General features: G+C 54.5%; 1 protein-coding gene across 1 annotated transcript; it reads left to right on the top strand.

Annotated features, from left to right (window-relative positions):
* Positions 1–1,569: 1,569 nt before the first annotated feature.
* Positions 1,570–19,845, top strand: ARPC1B (actin related protein 2/3 complex subunit 1B). The gene is made up of 10 exons (XM_024205262.3): positions 1,570–1,804; positions 9,889–9,962; positions 12,395–12,499; positions 14,038–14,260; positions 14,379–14,486; positions 15,472–15,678; positions 16,447–16,522; positions 16,610–16,806; positions 17,314–17,404; positions 19,498–19,845. The coding sequence occupies exons 2-10, from the start codon at positions 9,899–9,901 to the stop codon at positions 19,534–19,536; spliced, it is 1,110 nt and encodes a 369-aa protein (XP_024061030.2). The 5' UTR covers positions 1,570–1,804; positions 9,889–9,898; the 3' UTR covers positions 19,537–19,845.
* Positions 19,846–19,896: the final 51 nt, after the last annotated feature.

Here is a 19,896-nt window from a genome sequence, read left to right as displayed (position 1 = left end):
CCTGCTGCTGTCTAAAGCTGTGCGAGGGCTGCGTTCCTGGCACACTCGGCAATGACCGTCGCCGTGGGTGGAGGTCTTGGCAAGTGGGAGCCAGAGGACTTAGTTCTTAATTACTTTGCTTTTAAGATTTTATTTAGGGGGGGGAAATCCCTCCTGCACCGTGGTCGTGTTTTACCAGCAACACTAGCCCAGAGTAGCATCAAGAGAGCACAAGGAACGGTTGGAGAACACCCCGCCCCCCAGCATGGGGCTGTTCCAGACAGGGCCGGCTCCAGGGTTTTGGCCGCCCCAAGCAGCCAAAAAAAACCCCAAAAAAGCTGCGACCGTGATCTGCGGCGGCAATTCGGTGGGAGGTCCTTCGCTCCTAGGCGGAGTGAGGGACCGTCCGCCGCATTGCCGCCGAATACCTGGACGTGCCGCCCCTCTCCGGAGCGGCTGCCCCAAGCACCTGCTTGACAAGCTGGAGCCTGAAGCCGGCCCTGGTTCCAGAGCAAGGGCCTGCTCCTTCCCCAAGGTGCCACTAGGTCTATAGGGTTGTGGCAGCTGGACTGGAAGTCAGGGATGCTCAGTGCTGCCCTACCCAGCACTGCGGGGCTGAGCTGGGCCTCAGCAGCCCAAGGCTTGCCGAGGTGCAAGCCACCTCCTCTCTGTCCCCGTGCCAGGCTCTGAACTGGCCCAGGGATCAATCTGCCCAGGCTCCTGAATCATAACACAGACTTGGGTTAGCAAACTTTGCAGCTCCCCTTTAACGCTGCGATGAGCTGGTGCAGCATTGCCCTCCAAGGGCCGGCTTCCGATCTCCGCCCCATTGATCTCCCTGCAGTTACACCTGCGAGTGTGGGGGAGTCCGGCCCTTCTAGTACGACTGAGCCCACCATAAAACCAGTGTCACCGTGCCATGCTGGGAAGCTGTTAGGGACATTTTGATCCTTCCTTCCTCTCTCCAACCTGCCAGCATTGGAAAGCCAGAACCAGGGCCATAGCATCAAACTCCCCTGGGCTACGCTGGGCTGGCATGCCAGAACAGGGAGAGCAGTAAAGATTTTGCTCAGAAGAAAAAGAGGGTGGCTATTCTCTGTTGTAAACGAGGATGCTTTGGGTCTGATCCTGCACACGCTTCTGCGAGTAACTGCCCTCGTGAGCAGCCCTGCTGATCTCAGGTGTAAATGCTGTTACTCCCGGGCATCAGGGAGTCTAGGATTGGGCCTCCAGGGCCACCAGCCTGTCCCTTCCAGCTCTGAAACTGTCAAACTGGGGAGCAGAGCAGGAACTTTTCCTGTTGCATCCACCTGTCTCTGCCCCTTCCCTTTGGCCTTTCACAGCCAAGTCTCCTCTTGAGCCCAGACACCTCGAATCTGCCAGGTTTCTGGGCCAGATGCGAACGCTATCGATGGCCGAGCACAGCAGCGATCCCCTGAGCTCCAAGGGCATCTGCCAAGCCTCTAGCGAGGGAAGCTCTTTCCAGGCTCCGGCACTTCCACGTGTCGGCCCCGGAGCCTTGCACACAGGCCTGGAGAACTGAGCCAGGGCTCGTGCAGACAACCCAAGGCTGCTGCGGCTGCTGCTTCAGCTGGAGGCAGCCTGTGCAGCTTTCTGCAGTCCCCACACGCCCACGCAAGGAAGTGGTTACATTTCTCAGAGAGGAAAAGGGAAGTCAGGCTACTTCAGAGCGAGAACTCAACTTCTGCCTTTCATTCGGGGCTGGTTCAGCTGCAGTTCGTGTCGACTGCCCAGAGTCCATGAACTAGCGAACCCGCTTTGGAGAGAGAGATTTTCACCCTGCTTTCCCCATCTTCTCTTGAAGGTAAGTTGGCAGGAGTTTCTTCTCTTTTACCCCAGGGGAAGGGGAGGCTCGTCCTCGGCTCCTAGCGGCGTTACTGGCCGTGTGTTTAACCCCGGAGCGTGCCACCAAAAGAAAAATCTTTGTTCCTTTTACTTGAGCAGAACAGATCCGGAGCTACAAGAACGGCGCTGGGATTGGAATGAACTTCCCCTTTGAATCAATAGGTCCTCAGAGCTGTTGGTTCCCCCCCCCCCCCCCCTTTTTAAATGTTTCTTTTCCATTGTAGCATTTTTTCCCCCTAGGAGGCCTGAAAGCGCCACTGATTTGGAACAGATCCCTGAGCAGGGATACCACAGAAATTAATGAAAACGGTGTGCTGGACCACAGCCCCGTTAGCCCTGCTGCTGTTCCCAGATCCCTCCCCAGGGATCCCCTCCGTGTGCGCGCTGGGTCTGACTCTCCCCTTGCTTACGCTGCTCCATTTGGCAGTTACTTCTGAGTTACACCAGTGGGAGTGAGAGGAGAATCAGGGCCTCTGGCTCACGTTTGCGCTTTCCCCTCCTTGATTTTTCCCCTCTAATCCTGACACTGACACTCGATGCAAAGGTGTCTCTTGGCACATCTGCCCGGAACCGGCTAGGGGTGCTCTCTTTCCAGCCAAAGGGACAGCGCCTGCGCGGATTTCTGCGTAACAGCGCGGGCAAGCGAAGATGGAAGTGTGTCGTGGGATCTCAGAACTGTGTGCTGATTGATTAAAACATCAGGCTTTGCTCTCGGAGCCGAGACCTAGCAGCAGCAGGCAGACAGAGAGCTCCTCCCGTCTATAATCTGCTGTGTCTATCATAGAGGAACTGCCTGGGCTGTGGTGATCGCTGATAGCCTGGGGCGGGGGCAGGGTGCCTTCAGTTAAATCAGTTCATTTGGAAGAAGGAAGAGAAAACCCTGGCCTGGCCGGGGAGCCATTGTCACCCTCAGCAGTGGGCTCCTGCTGGCTCCCTCCCTAGGTGGGGATCTGGTCACTCTGTCACAGCGAAAGCGCCTCGCCTGACTCCCAGGGGAAATCAATGGGTCGCAGGCTCCGGAGTCACAGAGGTACTTTGGATCGTGTCACCCCGCCGGGTTGGCTGGAGAGGAGGAAAGGAAAGAGCAGATGGATGGAGCGGATGGGTAGAAAGCAGGGCCCGGGCTGGGGTGGGGGGGTGCACAACTCTGCCTCCCCCTCCCTGCAGCTGTTGCTGGAGTTGATGGGATTGACCATTGAGGCCCGAGGGCACTGTCAGTAATACGGGGCTGGGACGGTGGCCTGACCGTAAAAGGCTTTGGGACAGACTCGGTCCCATCCCTGGCCTGGCTCTCTCTCCCCCCCCAGGCTGAAGCAGGCCAGTGGAGATGCAAACTTAACCGCTGTGCAGAGCAGGGTGATCAGATGTCCCGATTGTATAGGGACAGTCCTGATATTTGGGGCTTTGTCTGATGCAGGTGCCTATTACCCCCACCTCCTGCCCTGATTTTTCACACTTGCTGTCTGGTCACCTTAGCGCAGAGCATCTCAGCTCCCCTAGCGCCACCTCCCCCTGGGAAGGGCCGGAGGAGCCTGGCTGGACTCCCAAGGGAACATTGATTCTGCCTAGTCTAGCAATAGAGCCCCCTCCCCATATTAACTGCTTGACCGTCCAGCGGGGCAGGGGTTAACACGGACGACCTGCCTGGCTCGGGGCGGGGCGGAGGACTATATTAAGCTGCATGTGCTAAATACAATTTCCTGCTGAGCCTTTTCACTAGGGGAGGCAGTGACAGCAGAGAGGCTGATCCAGCATTTTGCCTGTTTCTGACCTAATTCAACGCTCCCCACAAAATTTGCAATCAAGGCCCTTCCTACTGAGCAACTTCCTTAGCTGGGGGGGAAAGAAATGGCCCAGCTCTGGATCCAACATTCAGTTACTTCCCCCAGCCTGTCTCTTCATTGGTGAGGCCTTGAGCCTGGGGAGAAAAGGAGTGAAACCCGAGGAAGGTATCCAATTCTAAGCCATCTCAGCGCTGGGGATCAACTCATCTGTCTCAAGCAGGCAAAGATCCTCACACTGAACTTTTTACCCACGAAAGCTTATGCCCAAATAAATCTGTTAGTCTTTAAGGTGCCACCAGACTCCTCATTGTTTTTGTGGCTACAGACTAACACAGCTACCCCTCTGAAACTTACCTTTGTTTTACTTGAGAGAGCAGGTATCCGATTGTTCCGGGGCGGGAGGGGATGTGGAGCCAGCAGATTCAGGAGGTGAATGGGACCTGCTGTTGGAGTGGATGTTAGTATAGAATGAAAGGTGACGGGCAAAGGGGGGGAATTTTTCTGGACCCTTTTTTGGTTCTTTACTGTGCATAAAAGTGACCGGAAAGCTTGTTTTATTAACCGATGTCCTGCTTTGTCCTTGCATTACAACTTCAGCTCTTGTATAGTCTGCCCGGAAGACGAATAGTGGATCTGTGAAATCAGATGCCAAGCAAGTGAAACCTAACCTAGGAGGGGAAGTGATTGTTATTCCGATTGCTTAAAACACTTGGGTGCAGGCAGTTGGCAGCAAAGCATCTCCATTTTTAACCATTCAGCACCCAGCGCCTACCACGGAGGGTGAGGACGGCAGCCAACGAGTCCCCCTGCAAAAGAGGGAAGGCAGAACTTGATATTCCCGAGGCAAAATTAAGCAAAACTTCCCCCCTCCTGATATTATTTGAAGCCTTTCAGGCTGTCTTGATGCATCCAAAAGAAGGGAATGGGGACACAACTCCCCTTTTCTCGTCACGGTTAAGAAGGACAGAGATGCAGTAAATGCACCCTTCCCCCAAACCCATCTCTCTCCTAAAGCAACATCAGCTGCTTGATTCTGGTTAGTGACTTCACATGTTTTCTGCTCCAGGTTTTACGCCCTGCTTTCAATGGGTGTTAGGCACCTAAATACCGTAGCTTTGAGGAGCTGGGCCCAGACTACTATTTGCAGCCAGTTTTATTCAGTCAGGCCTCCTGGGGCACTTGCTTCCTGTGCATCTCACGCCAGCAGTGTCAATGGGATGTGCTGTAGCAGGTTTCAGGACAGCGGTGATCACTGAAATATATACGGTCGGGTTCATTGGGTCAAACGAATGCCCCGTGTAACCTCATTGACACTTTGATGGGATTATAGCATAGTCCTTTGATGCTCATAACACTTCCCAGGGTTGCCGCTGGTCACGTTTCCCCCTTGCAGATGATGCGTACAATCCCGCAATAATACAGACCCTTTGCATTTTTAATACGACGGCCTCCAAAGCTACTTAAGCTTAATTCAATAAGGTTTGTGAAGGAGCGTGCAGGAAATGGCCAGATCTGTCACAGGCTGCATTGTGCTCTTAGATTTATTACGGGTCTTACAGCTGTGTGCGCATCAGCCAGCCTGCAGCACTGCTTGCAACGGGGTTAGTAGGATCATTGGTTTGATCTGCTGTGGTAAGTCCTGTGTCCTCCACCATCTCCACGTAGTCTCATGAGCAATTCCTTGGAGGGCGGGGCTGGATGTTACAGCTATTTAAGGCATGGGTAGTTGGCACATTATGTACTGTGGATCTGAACTTTGCTGGGACTCAAACCACTAGGCATTGGTTTTTGCTAATTCGTGTGTGTGGGGCCCTGTTTCTCTTGCTCTTCACAGGCCTGGGAGGCTGGAATCTGTTATTAGAGACTTTGCTTTTTTGCCTCCAGTAATAACAAGCAGCAAACACTGCAGTTAACATCCTGGCTGTCCTGCCCAAGGGCGGCACAGAGAACCGTGGCAATTTCTGAGTGCTCCTCATGAAATTGGCTTCTAGGTTCAGTGCAGCCCAGCTCAGCAAACCGGGGTCTGTTCCTTGTCTGATGGTTCCAGTATCTTCCATAGAGTTGGCTGAGGCCTGTTTAAAAGGCAAGGGTGGGTTAATTAAAAAACAACAACAACTGTAAAAATATCCCCTCCCACTCCAACGCTGAGTATTTCAAGCAGCACCACAATGGTTCTTTCATTATGAATTCTGTACACTGGCAAAAGCCAGCGGTGAGCTAAGCTAGTGGAAGATATTAGTCATGATCTACACTGGGGTTGAACAGCCAGCTTGTGCTTAATAGAAATGTAGATTGGTTGCTGCGGGGAGGTGAAGAGAAAAGAACGTTTTAACCATAAAAGTTGAGTTGTGTCTAAAGAGGAAGGAACTCACAGAGGAACCAAAGTGAGGAAACTAAGATGAAGCAACCAAGCAGGCCGAGAGATTGCACACTGTCTGTTACACAGTGTCGGCAAGATAGTTTCTAGAAGAGGACGACTTCTCGTTTAAAAGGTTCTCTGACTTGGGAGCAACTTGCTAAGACACTCATGGTTAATTTTGCTAAGAGAATTTTTGATCTTGGTTGATTTCGGTACGGAAGCATCTTGAGGCACATGCGTGCCCGGCCCCTCAGCCTTTGCCACAGCCTCTGTTTTGTTTGGGATGTTTAACGGAACAGCTGAGCATTAGCCAGATTAAAACCGGTGTCATTAGTATTGACTAAATTGGAAGCTGGACTAAAACATGCCGCATAGTGAATGCAGACGGCACGAGGCAGTGTGTTGCTGGGGATTAGATGGACACTTAAAGTGGGCAACGCCTACCATTAGACAAAGCTCGAGCAAGGACATCTACAAGAGCTACCAGCTCTGACTTGGCTGACTGCATCTCAGAGAGGCACCTCCCAGCAGCCAGACAGCGGTTCCTTCTTTTGCAACATCCTGCAGTGGCCCCAGCTGGAGGCAGGAAGCCAGGCTCCATGGGCTACTGGTCTGATTCAGCAGGACACACTTTTGATCTGAGGTCAGCCTCTTTAATACTGGAATGCCTCCAATCTAGCCATCAAAATGCATCCTCACAGGGCAGCCTGGGGGAGCTGGTACAGCCCCCTGCTCCATTCAGGGCGGTGTTGGTGGGAATGGATCACATGATTCTAGCACCAGTGATGGGGAATAGTGAACTGGAAGGCGAGCCGTTGGGGACTGCCTGGCTCAGGGGATGGGGACACGGAGCATTTCACCACTCGGGCGCCAGCTTGAATCTAGTCATGGTTGGTAGTGACAGAAAACTTTTCTCCGCTGCCATTTGTTCATTGGCTGTGAGCCACTTGAGGCTCCCTGTCTTGGTACCATTCCCTCCAGGTGTCTGATCTCGCCCGGGCTGGGGCAATGTCCGGGAGGTTTGCACTGAGTCTGAAGCTGCCCCCTTCCCCCTTCTATAAATAAAGGGAGGCCTCGCCTCTCTAGGCCAGTCAACTCAGCACTGAATTCACCCCCTCCATGGAGGCTTAGTGGGGACACGGCACCCAGTAGGTGACTGTCCAACTGCCTGGGGCTTTGAGGGGGAAGGTCAGGAAGGAACCTGAGCCATGGGAAAGAGAAGATTCCCAGCCACAGGCAGTTTCCTCAGCAAGGAGGTGACTAAGAGTGTGGAGACACTGAGGACTCCCAGATGGGGCAAGCTCTTCCCAGTGCACTTAATTCCCAGGCCCGCTGCTGTTCATTCAGGCTCTGCTCTGTTCTGCTGCACGCAGCAGGGGCATCTGAGGAATGTGACAGGCATGTGAAGGGGCGGGGGGGTCTAAGGCACAAGGGCAGGGGAGGGGTTAGCAGCCAGCTGCTCTGTGCTCCAGCTGGTGGAGGTTAGTGGCTCTCTGGGATCACACTGAAGATCCTGGCCAGGAAGAAGGGAGGCTGGCAAGGCAGGCAGCAGTTCCTCTCTGACCCTACGAACTTGAAGAATTTTGCACTTCATTCATCCGCAAGGAACCCCAATTCTGGGCTTGGTTCACCAGATAGGTCACCTCTCCTCCCTCCCCTTCATGAAGGGGCCAGTCCGGACCGTCCATGTGAAGTGGACTGAAGGGCCCTGCTGAAATGATCTGCTGACCGATAGTTATGTGCCAGTCACCTGGGTTAAGAGGCCATGGAACAGAATGATTTCCTGCACCCCCGCACCAGTACCGCAGACTTTCCCATAAGCCAAGAAATTATGTGTCCATTTAGATGGAGCAGTTCCAAGTGGTTTTGGTCCTGGCCTTTCTGCAGAATTCTTATCTCCTCTGCCCCGAATGCTGAGAGCTTCCCTGATGTTTATAGACATTGCAGAAACCAGAAATCCTGCCTAATGCGTCCATTTGACTGTCACCGCATCCTCCCCCCTTTTTATCTCCTTCCACTGGTTGCATCTTGACTTTATCCACCCTACACTGCGAGCTGTGGGGCAGGGACTGTCCTAGGTACGTGTCTGCACAGCAAGGAGCAATGCACTGCCCTGATTGAGGCCCCCAGGGGCTACTGCCGTGCAAAGAAGTAATAACAATCCAGCTGATTTCGATGAGAGCATTAGAGTAGCCACAAGAACGGATTGAGATCACAAGCGACTTTGTGTTTAGCCCGCTCCAATCCCCTCCTGTAAAACCATGCTTGTGGGCTGAGTCTGTTCGCTTCAGAAGCAGGAACCAGCGCCAAGAAGGTTCATGAGTGATTAGAAAGTCCCTTAACATTCTGAGCCAGCTTCCTGTTTTTTAAGGTTATCTGGACCTTCTTGTTTCCTTTCTATGCCCTGACTGTGACAGGTTGCTGCCAAAGGGCCATTCCAGGGAGACTTGAAAAGGGAACTGGGGGGAGGCCTCGCTGTGTCCTTCCAGCAATAAGGTTCGACTGGATGGTAATATCATTGCCAGAGCGCCAGGTCCATCCTGTGGGCTGGACCATGAGGCCCTAGCCTAGTCTCTTCTCATTTTGCACCACCAATCTCCCTCCACCAAAGGCTTAAGGGGAGTAATTGATCAGACTAAATTAGTAACGCATTCCAGTGCTGACTTGTGAGAATCAGACAGTCTTAAGAAATGCTTGGGGTTACCGACTCGAAAGGGCTGGCCACAGAGAGAGGAGTGTGTGACTTCCTGGCTTGTCATCGGTTGGAGATCTGGCTTCAAATCCAGCCCTAGGTTAACAATGAATTGATGGGTCCTCCTCCTAGTTCCTAGTGGCCCAAACAACGACACAGGTCATGATTAGTTGAACTGGTCTGAAATCAAATCTGAAATTCAACAGAGATAAGTGCAAAGTACTACCGTTAGGAAGGAAAAATAAAATGCACAGATATAAAGTGGGGAATAACTGGCTAGGCAGGAGTGCTACCGAAAAGGAGCTGGGAGGGATAGTGGATCACAAATTGAATATGAACATACAGTGGCCAAAAAGGCTAATATCATTCTGGGGTGTAGTAACAAGAGGGTTGTAGGTAAGACCCAGGAGATAATTGTCTACTCAGCACTGGTGAAGCCTCAGCTGGAGCCCTGTGTCCAATTGTGGGCACCAGGCTTTCGGAAAGATGCGAACAAACTGGAGGGAGTCCAGAGGAGAGCAACACAAACGATAAAAGGTTTAGGAAACCTGCCCTATGAAGAAATATTTAAAAAATTGGTATGTTTAGTCTTGAGAAAAGAAGACTAATGGGCAACCTAGTAATAGGCTTCAAATATGTTCAGGGCTGTTATAAAGAGAACTGTCATCGATTGTTCTTCATCGCCACTGAAGGTAGGGCAAGAAGTAATCAGTTTAATCTGCAGCAAGGGAGATTTAGTTGAGCTACTAGGGAAACGTGTCTGTTAGGATAATTACGCTCTGGAATAGAGTTCCAAGGGAGGTTGTGGGATCCCTCTCATTGGAGGTTTTTAAGAACAGGTTGGCCTAACACTGGTCTAGGTGGACTTGGCCTACCTCAGTAGAGTGGGCTGGACTAGATGACCTCTCAGGGTCCCTTCCAGCATTACATTTAAATGATTCTATGAAAGCCAATTGAAGTCAATGGAGCCATGCAGATTTACATCAACTGAGGAGCTGGCCTTCGGTTTCAGTTGTCATTGAACACCAGTGTGAGAATCACCATGAATCTACCGAGTCAGGCAATGATTGGGTGACCAAGGAGCAGATTCCAGTTTACCGCCCTTACAGTGGCTTGCTCCCTTTGGTGGCTATTTCCTTTAGATGTGGCTGACGAGGGCCATCTTTTAACCTGGCTCTTACATCTCTGCTTTTTCACTTTCGTTCCAGCTGAAAAGCCATGGCCTACCACAGCTTCCTGCTGGAACCCATCAGCTGCCACTCCTGGAATAAGGACAGAACCCGTAAGTGTACAGATCCCTTCTCCTCCATGCGCACCAGCACCGTGGAGTGAAAACAGGTTACGTGGATATAACTGAGTTAGCAGAACTGGCCCATGGTATGCATGGAACATGCTGCACTGGTAAAGGTCCCATTTCCCAGGACCCAGCCTCAGAGCGCAGAGAGTGCCGAGCTGGCCACATTGGCTTCCCTTCAGGGCTGGCTCACAAGACTGCTTCCCATGTTCTCCCCAGCTGCCAGCTCCCCCCAGATGTGCAGGCTGTGGAGACCCCTCACATCTGGCTTTGCCAAGTGCAATGACATACTGGGCTGGGCCTATGACTAGTCATGCTATTCATCAGAAAGAAGAGCCAAGGTTCATCCAGGTTCTGAGCGCCTCAAACTCGGCAGAGGGGTTTTCAAATCCGGGACCCTAACAGAGAGAGGAGGCCATTTGCAAGGTCCAGGTCCCAGTTCCGAACACGCAGCTAGCCTGGGGGTGGGGGGACGGATCCCGGAGTTTGCTTATGTCCCGTCTCTGAAGCAGTTTGTACAGAGGGATAACACCCAGGAGCAAGTGGGTAACACATCTGGGGAGGCGTTCCAGCAGGCTCTCACTCCTCGCCTCCCCCATGGCTTCCTACCAGGAGATTGGGGTCTTGTAGGAGGAGGCTCAGCCCAGCCCAGCAGGCTCAGAGAGACGATCCTGCAGCCCCGTTTACTTGGGGCCAGGTGCACCATATGTGCTGTGTTGCGGGGGGCCCAGCCCCCATGGTGCAGCAATGGGCAGAATCGAGGTTGAAGGGAACAGCCTGTTACTGTTAGTATCACAGATAAATACATTTCAAGTCAATCTGAGCTGCCTTTGTGGCCTGCCGGCAGAGCCCCTGGGCGATTCACGGTGAGTGACGCTGTCTCCTCCCCAGTCGTGCCGCCGTGGGGTGGAGGGTATAAAAGGGCTGCAGTGAGCACGGAGTGGCTCACCAGAACAAAAAGCACTTTCTTTAGGGGCAGGGGGGAATGGGCCATGCGGCTGGCTGTAGGCAGGATGGGGCGGGCACAGGCAGAGTGCCTGCCAGGGGGCCACCCCTCGACAGCTGGCATTCCATAGGGAACCTCCCAGCAGAATGGCTCACCCGAGGTGGGCGGAGCCTCTTTTGGTGGTGGGTGGGGCCTCTTCTGGTGGTGGGCGGGGCCTTCCTCCCACTTGCCAGTTTAACTCGGAGCTGAAACTCAACGCCGGGGGCTGCACAGCGGTGGCAGAGTGTGGCATGGATGGGCTGGGTCAGAGGAGCTCGGCTGGGACAATTCACATTCAGCTGCTCCCCTCCAGCACTAAGTCTCGCCTAGCTTCACCCAGCTGCCTCTTCCCCTTGTGCTACTCCCCTCACATAGTTGACCCCTGAGCAACGGAAGGCACAAGATCTAAGCTATGCTTGAATCAAGGCCTCAGACTCCCCTTCGTGTCCCTTTTATAACCTCCACCTTCCTGCGTAGAGGCCCCTGCCCACCACATGCTAGTGCCAGGTTCACCAACACACAGGCGCCGACTTTCCCGCTCCGCCCCAGGTCCCGCCCCCACGCTACTCCTTCCCCTAAGCCCCGCCCCACCTCTTCCTGTTCCTCTCCCCCCCAACCCGAGCACGCCCTGCCCTCGTTCCTCCCCCTCTCCTCCTGCACGCCGCGAAACAGCTGATCCGCAGTGGGCAGGAGGCGCTGGGAGGAAGGGGGAGGCCCTGATGGGCGGGGCCTGCTGGTGGCTGGGAGGCGCTGAGGGGTGGGGGAGGAGCTGATAGAGGGGCTGCCAGTGGGTGCTGAGCACCCACCATTTTTTTTCCCATGGCTGCACCAGGGCTGGAGCACCCACGGAGTCGGTGTCAACACACCAGCACGTGTGAAGTTTCTCTCCTAGCACCTCTCTTTGTCACTGTGCACAGGGATCACCCAGCCCCTCGTCACAAGGCAAGAGGGATGTTGCTTTTAGTAGCTTTCCCGCAACAGGGAACTCCGTGTCCGCTGACTGTGCGCTACAAGCTGGGCTCTGGCTCCAGACTCAGGGCCACCGAGCAGGCAGCACTGGGGCAGGTACCAGCAGGGGAAGGTTGAACGAGGAAGGGCTGCGGGTCGCTCAGAGCGAGCCCCTTTGAAGTGTAGAACTGTTCCGTTGGCTCTGGTATTCGGCCGCTAGCTGCAGCTGGCAGCTGTTGCTTAGACAACCCCCCGCCCTCCTCCCCCCCAGCACTAGTCAGGGTAGAGGCTTTCCTGCCTGACCCTTGTGGGCCATAAGTGAACACCCTGAAGCCTGAGACTGGCCTGTCTCACCATGAGCTTAGCCTGACTAGCCACATGCTGTATTCAAGGGCATCAGCTGATCCTGCTCTTCATTGGACCCCCAGCTGCGGTACTTAACCCCGCCCCCGATGGCGGGTCACGTAACCGCTGTTATTGTTCCCAGAGCTTGCCATCTGCCCCAACAACCACGAGGTCCACATCTACAAGAAAGCTGGGGAAAAGTGGAACAAGGTCCATGAGCTGAAGGAGCACAACGGGCAGGTGACAGGTGAGACAACGCGTCATAGGGCCAAGGGTCCCTCTCTTGTCTCTGAGAGCAGCCAGGGAACACGGCCCCTAGACACAGCCGCCCGCAAGAGATGGGGCTGGAGGGGGCAGATCCCCGGCTAATGGGAGGGCTCCCTGCTTGGTAATGCACTCAGAAGGACGTGCTTGTATCTGCAGTGGGGGGACGGGTGTCCTGGAGATCTTGTCTCAGCTGCAGCCAGAACCCCTCAGGCTGCACTTGGGCATCTTGCTAACTAAGCAGGGTTGGGCTGGCTCAGCCCTTAGATGGGAGCCATCCATGGAACACGGTAGTGCTGCAGGAGGTGGTGGTGTACGAGTCAGTAGGTGGCGCTCTTCCCCTTGTCACTACTGAGCCCAGAGTCCTAGCGCGGTGGTAGAGGGCGCTGTGCTGTCTTTCAGAGGAGATGTGCAACGGAGATCCTGACCCAGGGGCATCAAAATCCCAGGGCACTTTCCACCACAGTTCTTGTACTGGCTGAATTCCCCATTGGTCTCATTCTTCACCCCCTGTACTAAACTGTTGTGTTGCTGTCTGCTGTCAAACAGCTGCCATGTTCCACCCAGAGGTGGCTGCATTTCAGGGGGGAGTGAAGGAATGTATATAAATTGTTAAGCAGTGAGGGATCTTGTGAAAGGAACAGGGGAAATCTAAGCTTTTGCTGTTAGCCAGCTGAGGGCAGAAGCAGCTGAAAGGGCCTCCCCAAGGTATAAATTGAGATGGGAGTTGCAGCTAACAGGAGAGACCTATTTAAGCCTTCATTAAAGCTGAGCTGGGGCAGGGACTGTCTAGTGGCAGCACACTGGCGTTCAGGGCCTCACCACCCTGTCACTGCAAGGACTGGGAGAGACAGAGGCTTGGAGTGGCATCAACAGTCTCCAATTGGAACAGCGTCCAGCCCTTTCCCGCCCCTGGTAGGCCTTCTAGAGGAAGGGGTGGGTGGGGGGGGGAGGGAGGGAGGGGATTGATCCACTTCCTCAAAATCAATAAACTTGCAGCTTCCCGCCCCCAAAGATCTGTGCTGTGAAAGGCTGCCTGGCTGACTCATTCTAGGAGGTTGTGGCTCTGTAGCAGGAACCCCAGATCCAGCGTGGCAGCCTGGGGCACTGAACGTGAAATGGCACTAGTGAAAGGCGGGGGGGAGATTTGGAAGTGGAGGCTGGCAGCAGGAGGGGGAAGGAAAGGGCAATGGTGCCCCCTGCTGGCCATTTTGTTGGTTTCTTCTCACCAGCTTTCCAGGGGGCAGTAAACTGATGCCAGCGATGGGCCTGACCCAAAGCCCTGGCACCAACCACCCCGACCGCTGAGGCCCCTTAAGCCCAGCTGTGAATGTGGTGACTGGGGAGGGGCTCGAAGAGCCGGGGAGAAAGGAGTTTGGGAGCATAGACTCATAGATCTTCAGGCCAGAAGGAACCATGATGTCATCTAGGCTGCCCCCCGGCAAAGCACAGCCCAGGGACCCTCCCCCAGCATTCCCCGCCCCAGCCCACGCCCTACCCACACGGCTCTCTGTGTTTCAGGCATTGACTGGGCCCCCGATAGCAACCGCATCGTGACCTGCGGGACCGACCGGAACGCCTACGTGTGGACCCTAAAGGGCAATGTCTGGAAACCCACCCTGGTTATCCTGAGGATCAACCGCGCCGCCCGCTGCGTGAAGTGGTCCCCCAAGGAGAACAAGTTTGCTGTGGGCAGCGGCTCCAGGGTCATCTCCATCTGCTATTTCGAGCAGGAGAACGACTGGTGAGTCCTGGCCCTTTGGAGCGCCAGCCTCTAGGGGAACATGCTCCCAGGGGGTAGGGCGCCTCTGCCCTGCTGCTGTCAGTCGGGCACCGTGCGACCTGCTTGTCTTGTGCCCTAGGTGGGTTTGCAAGCACATCAAGAAGCCCATTCGCTCGACCGTCCTCAGCCTGGACTGGCACCCCAATAACGTCCTGCTGGCCGCCGGCGCCTGCGACTTCAAATGCAGGTGAATTAAGAGTCCCTGAGAAAACGCTGAGACCCGGGGATGGTAAGGAACAGGGGGTTCTGGAAAGGAGCAGGAAGGCTGCTCTGTAGCGGGGAGCCCTCGCCCTGGCTGGACTGACATGCTTTTTGGTGCTCCAAGGTTAGAAATGGGGCCCTGTTGGGGTTTGGGCTTGCACAGAACTGCCTCTCCCTTTGCCGTGCCCCGTCACTTTCCTCGGGGAAAGCTGACGTCAGTCTCCTCCCCTGTTTATTTCTGACTAGAAGTGGGCCCTAGATCAGAGCACCCCAAGCTCTGGGGAAGCCCTGACCCTCGACTGGATCCCAGCTGTGCAGCTCAGGCCCATCGCTGGCTCTTCAGAACCAGAAACGGCCGCTGGGCAAACAGCAAAGCCTCTCGTGTGAGAGTAACAAGGGACGATCATGGGACTAAAATAAAGATCCAGGGAGCAGCCGAGAGGTCGGGTTTGCCAGATCTAGGCTGGACTGGGCCCTCCAGGGTTCGGAGTGTCGTTCAAGACCCGGGGGGTGCGAGGGGAGTCTCCATGTGGCAGCACTGCCTCCCTGGCTGATGATATCGTGAAGTGATTTCCTGCCGTAAGCATCCATCAGGGAGCTTCCGATTTGTTGTTCCCCACCCTAGGGGTGTCTCATTAGTGATGTGGCCCAGCCCAGCTCCCTGGCAAAAGCTCCGTCGTCTGTGGCCCTTCATAACACAGCTGGGCCTTGATCAGGAATGAGTGAGGCCTGCCGGGGGCGGGAGAGAAGAGTAACTCCCCCTTCTGGGTTCTAACAACGCTCAGCACCTCTCTGGAGAGGGCCAAGGGACTCGCTCAAGGTGACACCAGCAAGCGTTACAAACCTGGTCGCCTAACTCCTCAGCCAGGGCCCAGGCTGCTGGACTCGGCTGCTTCTCGGGCTCCCAGCACCGTAGCCACCGTTCAGCCAGCGCATGCAGCAGCCCAGATCTGTGCCTCGGTTCCCTGTAGGATTTTCTCGGCCTACATTAAGGAAGTGGAGGAGAGGCCGTCCCCCACGCCGTGGGGCTCCAAGATGCCCTTTGGGGAGCTGATGTTTGAGTCGAGCAGCAGCTGCGGCTGGGTCCACAGCATCTGCTTCTCTGAAAGCGGCAACCGCGTGGCGTGGGTCGGCCACGACAGCACTGTCTGCCTCTGGGACGCCAACAAGAAAACGGCGTAAGTGGGACTGTTTTCTTTAACTGAGCAGCACGTGCCAGCACACTTGCGTCTCCAGTGGGGCTGGCTGGACGCACAGTGGGGCAAACCCCAGCTCGGGGGAGAAGCCCTTGTCCGCACAGAGCAGGGAGAACCTCTCTGTGAAGGGCTGGGCTGGCTGCAGGTAGCCTGGACGCTGGAGCGGCCGGGGGTTGAGAGCCTTGCTCAGCCCCATGCGCTGATCAACCCTCGGGGATACAGGGGCTCTGCAGGCAGAGGTCTGGGAACGAGCAGCAAGGGTTGGGAGCGCCGGGGCTGACTGCTGAGCCGTCTGCACTTCTAGCATCTGTTGCTGCTGCAGCCACCTCTGGGGGCAAAAAGTGGCAGCAGCTGGCCAGTGCCCAGCGACACTCGAGAATAGCCTAGGGCAGCATGCAAAGACTGAATCCAACACACTGAATCCAACGCCATCTCCTGCCGCTCTCCCAGCCACCTACCGACCCAGCCCGATCCTGCCGTGCCAGGCTGCCTGGGCGAGGAAGGGACCACGTGTCACAATCCCCCTGCTAAATTGGCCCCTTTCCCTTGCTCACTCCGTGGTGCTGGAGTCCAGGATGGGCTCAGCCCTCGGAAGAGCCGGCTAACCCTGGCTGCAGTCTGGCTCATTGCTTGCGCTCTGGAAATCTGGGGGGCCTGTTGCGTTCCCTGGTGGTTCCAAGGAGGATGTGATGTGAAGCCAGAACACTGCTCAGAGGTGCTAACCGCTCTTGGCTTCTTCTCCCTGCCTAGCGTCGCCTCGTTGTCTGTGGAGACTCTGCCGTTCCTAGCGGTCACCTTCATTACCGAGAACAGCCTGGTGGCAGCGGTAAGTCTGCGGCTCGCGCCGGGAAGCTGAGTGGCTGCTCTGGTGCCTGGCGGCTTTGAGCAGAACACACTGTTGGTGTTTCCCCAGGGCCACGACTGCTACCCGATGCTCTTCACCTACGACGAGAGCCAGGGCTCGCTGACCTTTGGCGGGAAGCTGGACGTCCCTAAGCAGAGCTCCCAGCGTGGCCTGACCGCTCGCGAGCGCTTCCAGAACCTGGATAAGAAAGCCAGCACTGAGACCAACAACGTCACGCTGGAAACGCTGCACAAGAACAGTATCAGGCAAGTGCCGGGTGGGGCACCAGGAGGGACCCCGCCGCACGTTAGTCCCGAAGACAGGGTGGGGGATGGAGCTAAGTCCAGCCAAACCCAAACCCCAGAGCTGCCTCCTCACTTCGAGGAGGTTCGGCTTCCAGTCCGACCACGTTAGTGTGGGACTGGCTGAAGTGGAGGCTTGCACTGCAGGAGCCAGGAGCATCTCCCTGGCCGTTCTGCAGGGACAAACTGCCTCCCCTTGCTAGAGCTCACTTGCTCCATGCAGCCTTGTTAGCTGGGAGAGCCCCTGCTGGTGGCCTTCACAACTGAAGGTGGTGAGTTGGGTTGCACGAGACAGAAACTTGGGCAAAGCTCTCCTGTTGGAGCCAGCCTTCCCGTGTGGCAGGTGGTAAAATAACCCGGAGCTTAATAAACTCTGAGTTGAACACGCCAGCTTAGAAAGACTCTGTCAAATGCTGAGGCCAGGGAAGCCAAAGGGCAGCTGACTTTCCAGTGTCCGTCTGTGCTCTCCAGCCAGATTTCCGTGATTGCCGGTGGCAAAGCCAAGTGTACCCAGTTCTGCACCACAGGAATGGATGGGGGGCTGAGCATCTGGGATATCAAGGTAAACAACCCCAGCAGTGACTGGAGACGTGTTTGCAAGTTATGGGGCTTCCTTGGGTCACCTCAGATCACACCCTGCTTGCAGTTCCAATAGCGTCAGCGCCTCCATTGCGGCCAGCTGTAAAGGAAAATACAACGTGGCCCCACAGCCCTTTGACACGAGTGGATTGCTGGCTCTGGGGAGTGGTGCTTCTGCAGCCACTGGGGGAGGGATTCTCAAAAGCACCTGGCGTTGGCCTAGCTGCTCCCAGGCCAACTCTGCGCCCTTAACCAAGCAGGGTTTTTATTTACCGGGGTTGTTTTCAAACTGTCCGCACGAAAGACCCAAACAGCAGGGGAAGCCTTCCCAGACACTTCAAATTACTTCTTTGGGAGCCGCCCCCACTACAGTTATTAGGCTGCTAACAAAGCTAATCTCTGCCCTGATTGTGCTTTCTAGTTGCTTTTAGAACAGGAGTACTTGTGGCACCTTAGAGACTAACAAATTTATTTGAGCATAAGCTTTCGTGGGCTACAGCCCACTTCTTTGGATGCATAGGATGCATAGCTTTTATTATGCCTGGTGGCAGCACTTGGCTGCTGATTAGCAGCAGGTAACAAAATTCACACTATGGGGAAGGACTTAGTAGCTCCGAAGCCTTTTGCCTGATTACGTGGAGACAGCAAGGAGGAAGCTGGGTTCTCTCTGTTGGAAGGTGCTCGGGAAACGTTATATTGTAACAAAAGCTTCCATTTCACGTCACGCTCGCGTCCCCGGCATCCCACTGATTTGCAGTTCTGCGACCCCCAAATACCTGGGAGCTACCGCTCAGCACCGGGCACTGCTTGCAGGCCAGTCCTGGTACTGAGAGCACATACCTTTACCTAGCACTACACTATCCAGACTCACAAAGCCACCGCATGGTTCCCCAAGGCAGTGCTGGGAGCTGTCTGTTTGCTGGTGCAGGCATATCGCTACTCATTGTTATTGGCTAGCTCCAGGGGGATATATGTCCACAGGAGGCTATTTCCTCGCCTTCATACCCCAGAACATGGATCAGCTTTTCAACCTTTTCTTCTGTTGAAAGCTATTCAGCATGCCAGAGGGAGTGTTCCACGCCGGTGCTGCGCCCATCACAGCCACTCACATGAGCACAGATTGAGTCCTTGTGTAATAAACACTGCTTGGAATGGGATCAGACGTGCCGCCGAGCCTTTGGCTCACCTTGTGCGACTCCACCCATTCCGTCACAGCTAGTAACATTCGGCAGAGACATTCTGTCCATGATTTGACCTACCCAGATAGTTCTCCAGGCTGGGGGGGAATATTCCCGGGATGGTATTTTTAAAATTCAGCCTGATCAAAGGGAAATTTAGAACCGGACACTAGCCCTTCTGATTAGAGGATCCTGCAAAAGAAATGGACACACCCAACTGGCTCTGTCAGACAGTCGACTTGAACAGCCCTTTGGAGCAATGGAGAGCTGTAAACACTAAGCACCATAGAAAAGCATGCCATGATTTGTCCTCTTGCTGGGGGGGGGGGGGGGAAGGGGAGGGTAGAGAAGGGAGTGCTTGGGGAATGCTAAATGCATACTAGCTTGTATTTTTACATGGCTGGACACAATGTCTATCTATTCCCCCCACCTCCCAGTATAAAACAAATACCAGCTGTGGTCTACATCCAGTTTTTGCAGTTTCGGCATGTCCACACCAAATCACACCCTTAGCGGTAGAAAGATGTTCTATAGAAATGTGGCTCAGTCCCCTTCCCATATGGAATCAGTTACACCGGGACAACTGTGTCTACATTAGCGGGTGGTGTTGTAACACTAACTCTAGCAATACCATTAAAGCAGTACATCTCGTGTGTGTCGACGAGGCTTACGAGATGAGGTCACAGAGGGCCCTCCATTAGAGAGGTGACTGGTTGAGAGGCAAGGAGTCTGCTGCAGGAAGCAGGCATATTTCCATGGCTTGTGTTTGCACTCTGGCCGAGCAAGCCAGCCCCCTAATTTGCAGTGGCCAGGCTGCCCAGACCGTTTATTCATTCACTGTGCTCTCACACACCCGGAGAAAAGTGCTTGTTGGAAATCTTTGTTGTTTTCCTTGTAGAGCCTGGAGTCCGCACTGAAGGATCTCAAGATCAAGTGACGGAGCCTGTCGGGAAAGGCCATTTGCAGCACCGCCAGCCTCGCTCTCTTATTCCAATTCTGCTTGCTTCTTTTTCTGTAAGATGTTGAGTTCAGATCAAGACGACTGATAGTTGCAGATACGCATCTCCCCTGGCAGCGGTACAACTGCCTGGGCTCAAAGGCACTTGGGAGACTTGTCAGCTGAAGTAAATTAAGTACAAAGAAATTAAGTAGTATTTTTAAGACTTTTTACATTTTAAAACAATGCACCTATGCTGGTCATAAATTGCTTAAAGAAACAGAAAATAAAGTGTCTTTTTCATGTAAATCCAGCGGCTGCTTTCTTTCGAATATATATTGATGTCAGTGTCACTGTTAA

This window comes from Terrapene carolina, unplaced genomic scaffold, assembly GCF_002925995.2.
Source record: "Terrapene carolina triunguis isolate 2854851 unplaced genomic scaffold, T_m_triunguis-2.0 Scaffold93, whole genome shotgun sequence".
In the NCBI taxonomy this organism is placed as follows: domain Eukaryota; kingdom Metazoa; phylum Chordata; order Testudines; family Emydidae; genus Terrapene; species Terrapene triunguis.
Note: the sequence above shows the minus strand (reverse complement) of the source record. Positions and strands in the feature narration are given on the sequence as shown.

Excerpts from the sequence above, each read along its gene's own strand:
- ARPC1B (XM_024205262.3), top strand. The coding sequence starts at position 9,899 with ATGGCCTACCACAGCTTCCTGCTGGAACCCATCAGCTGCCACTCCTGG. Across the intron at positions 14,261-14,378 it reads TTCGAGCAGGAGAACGACTG|GTGGGTTTGCAAGCACATCA; the intron begins GTGAGTCCTGGC and ends CTTGTGCCCTAG. Across the intron at positions 16,523-16,609 it reads AGAACAGCCTGGTGGCAGCG|GGCCACGACTGCTACCCGAT; the intron begins GTAAGTCTGCGG and ends GTGTTTCCCCAG.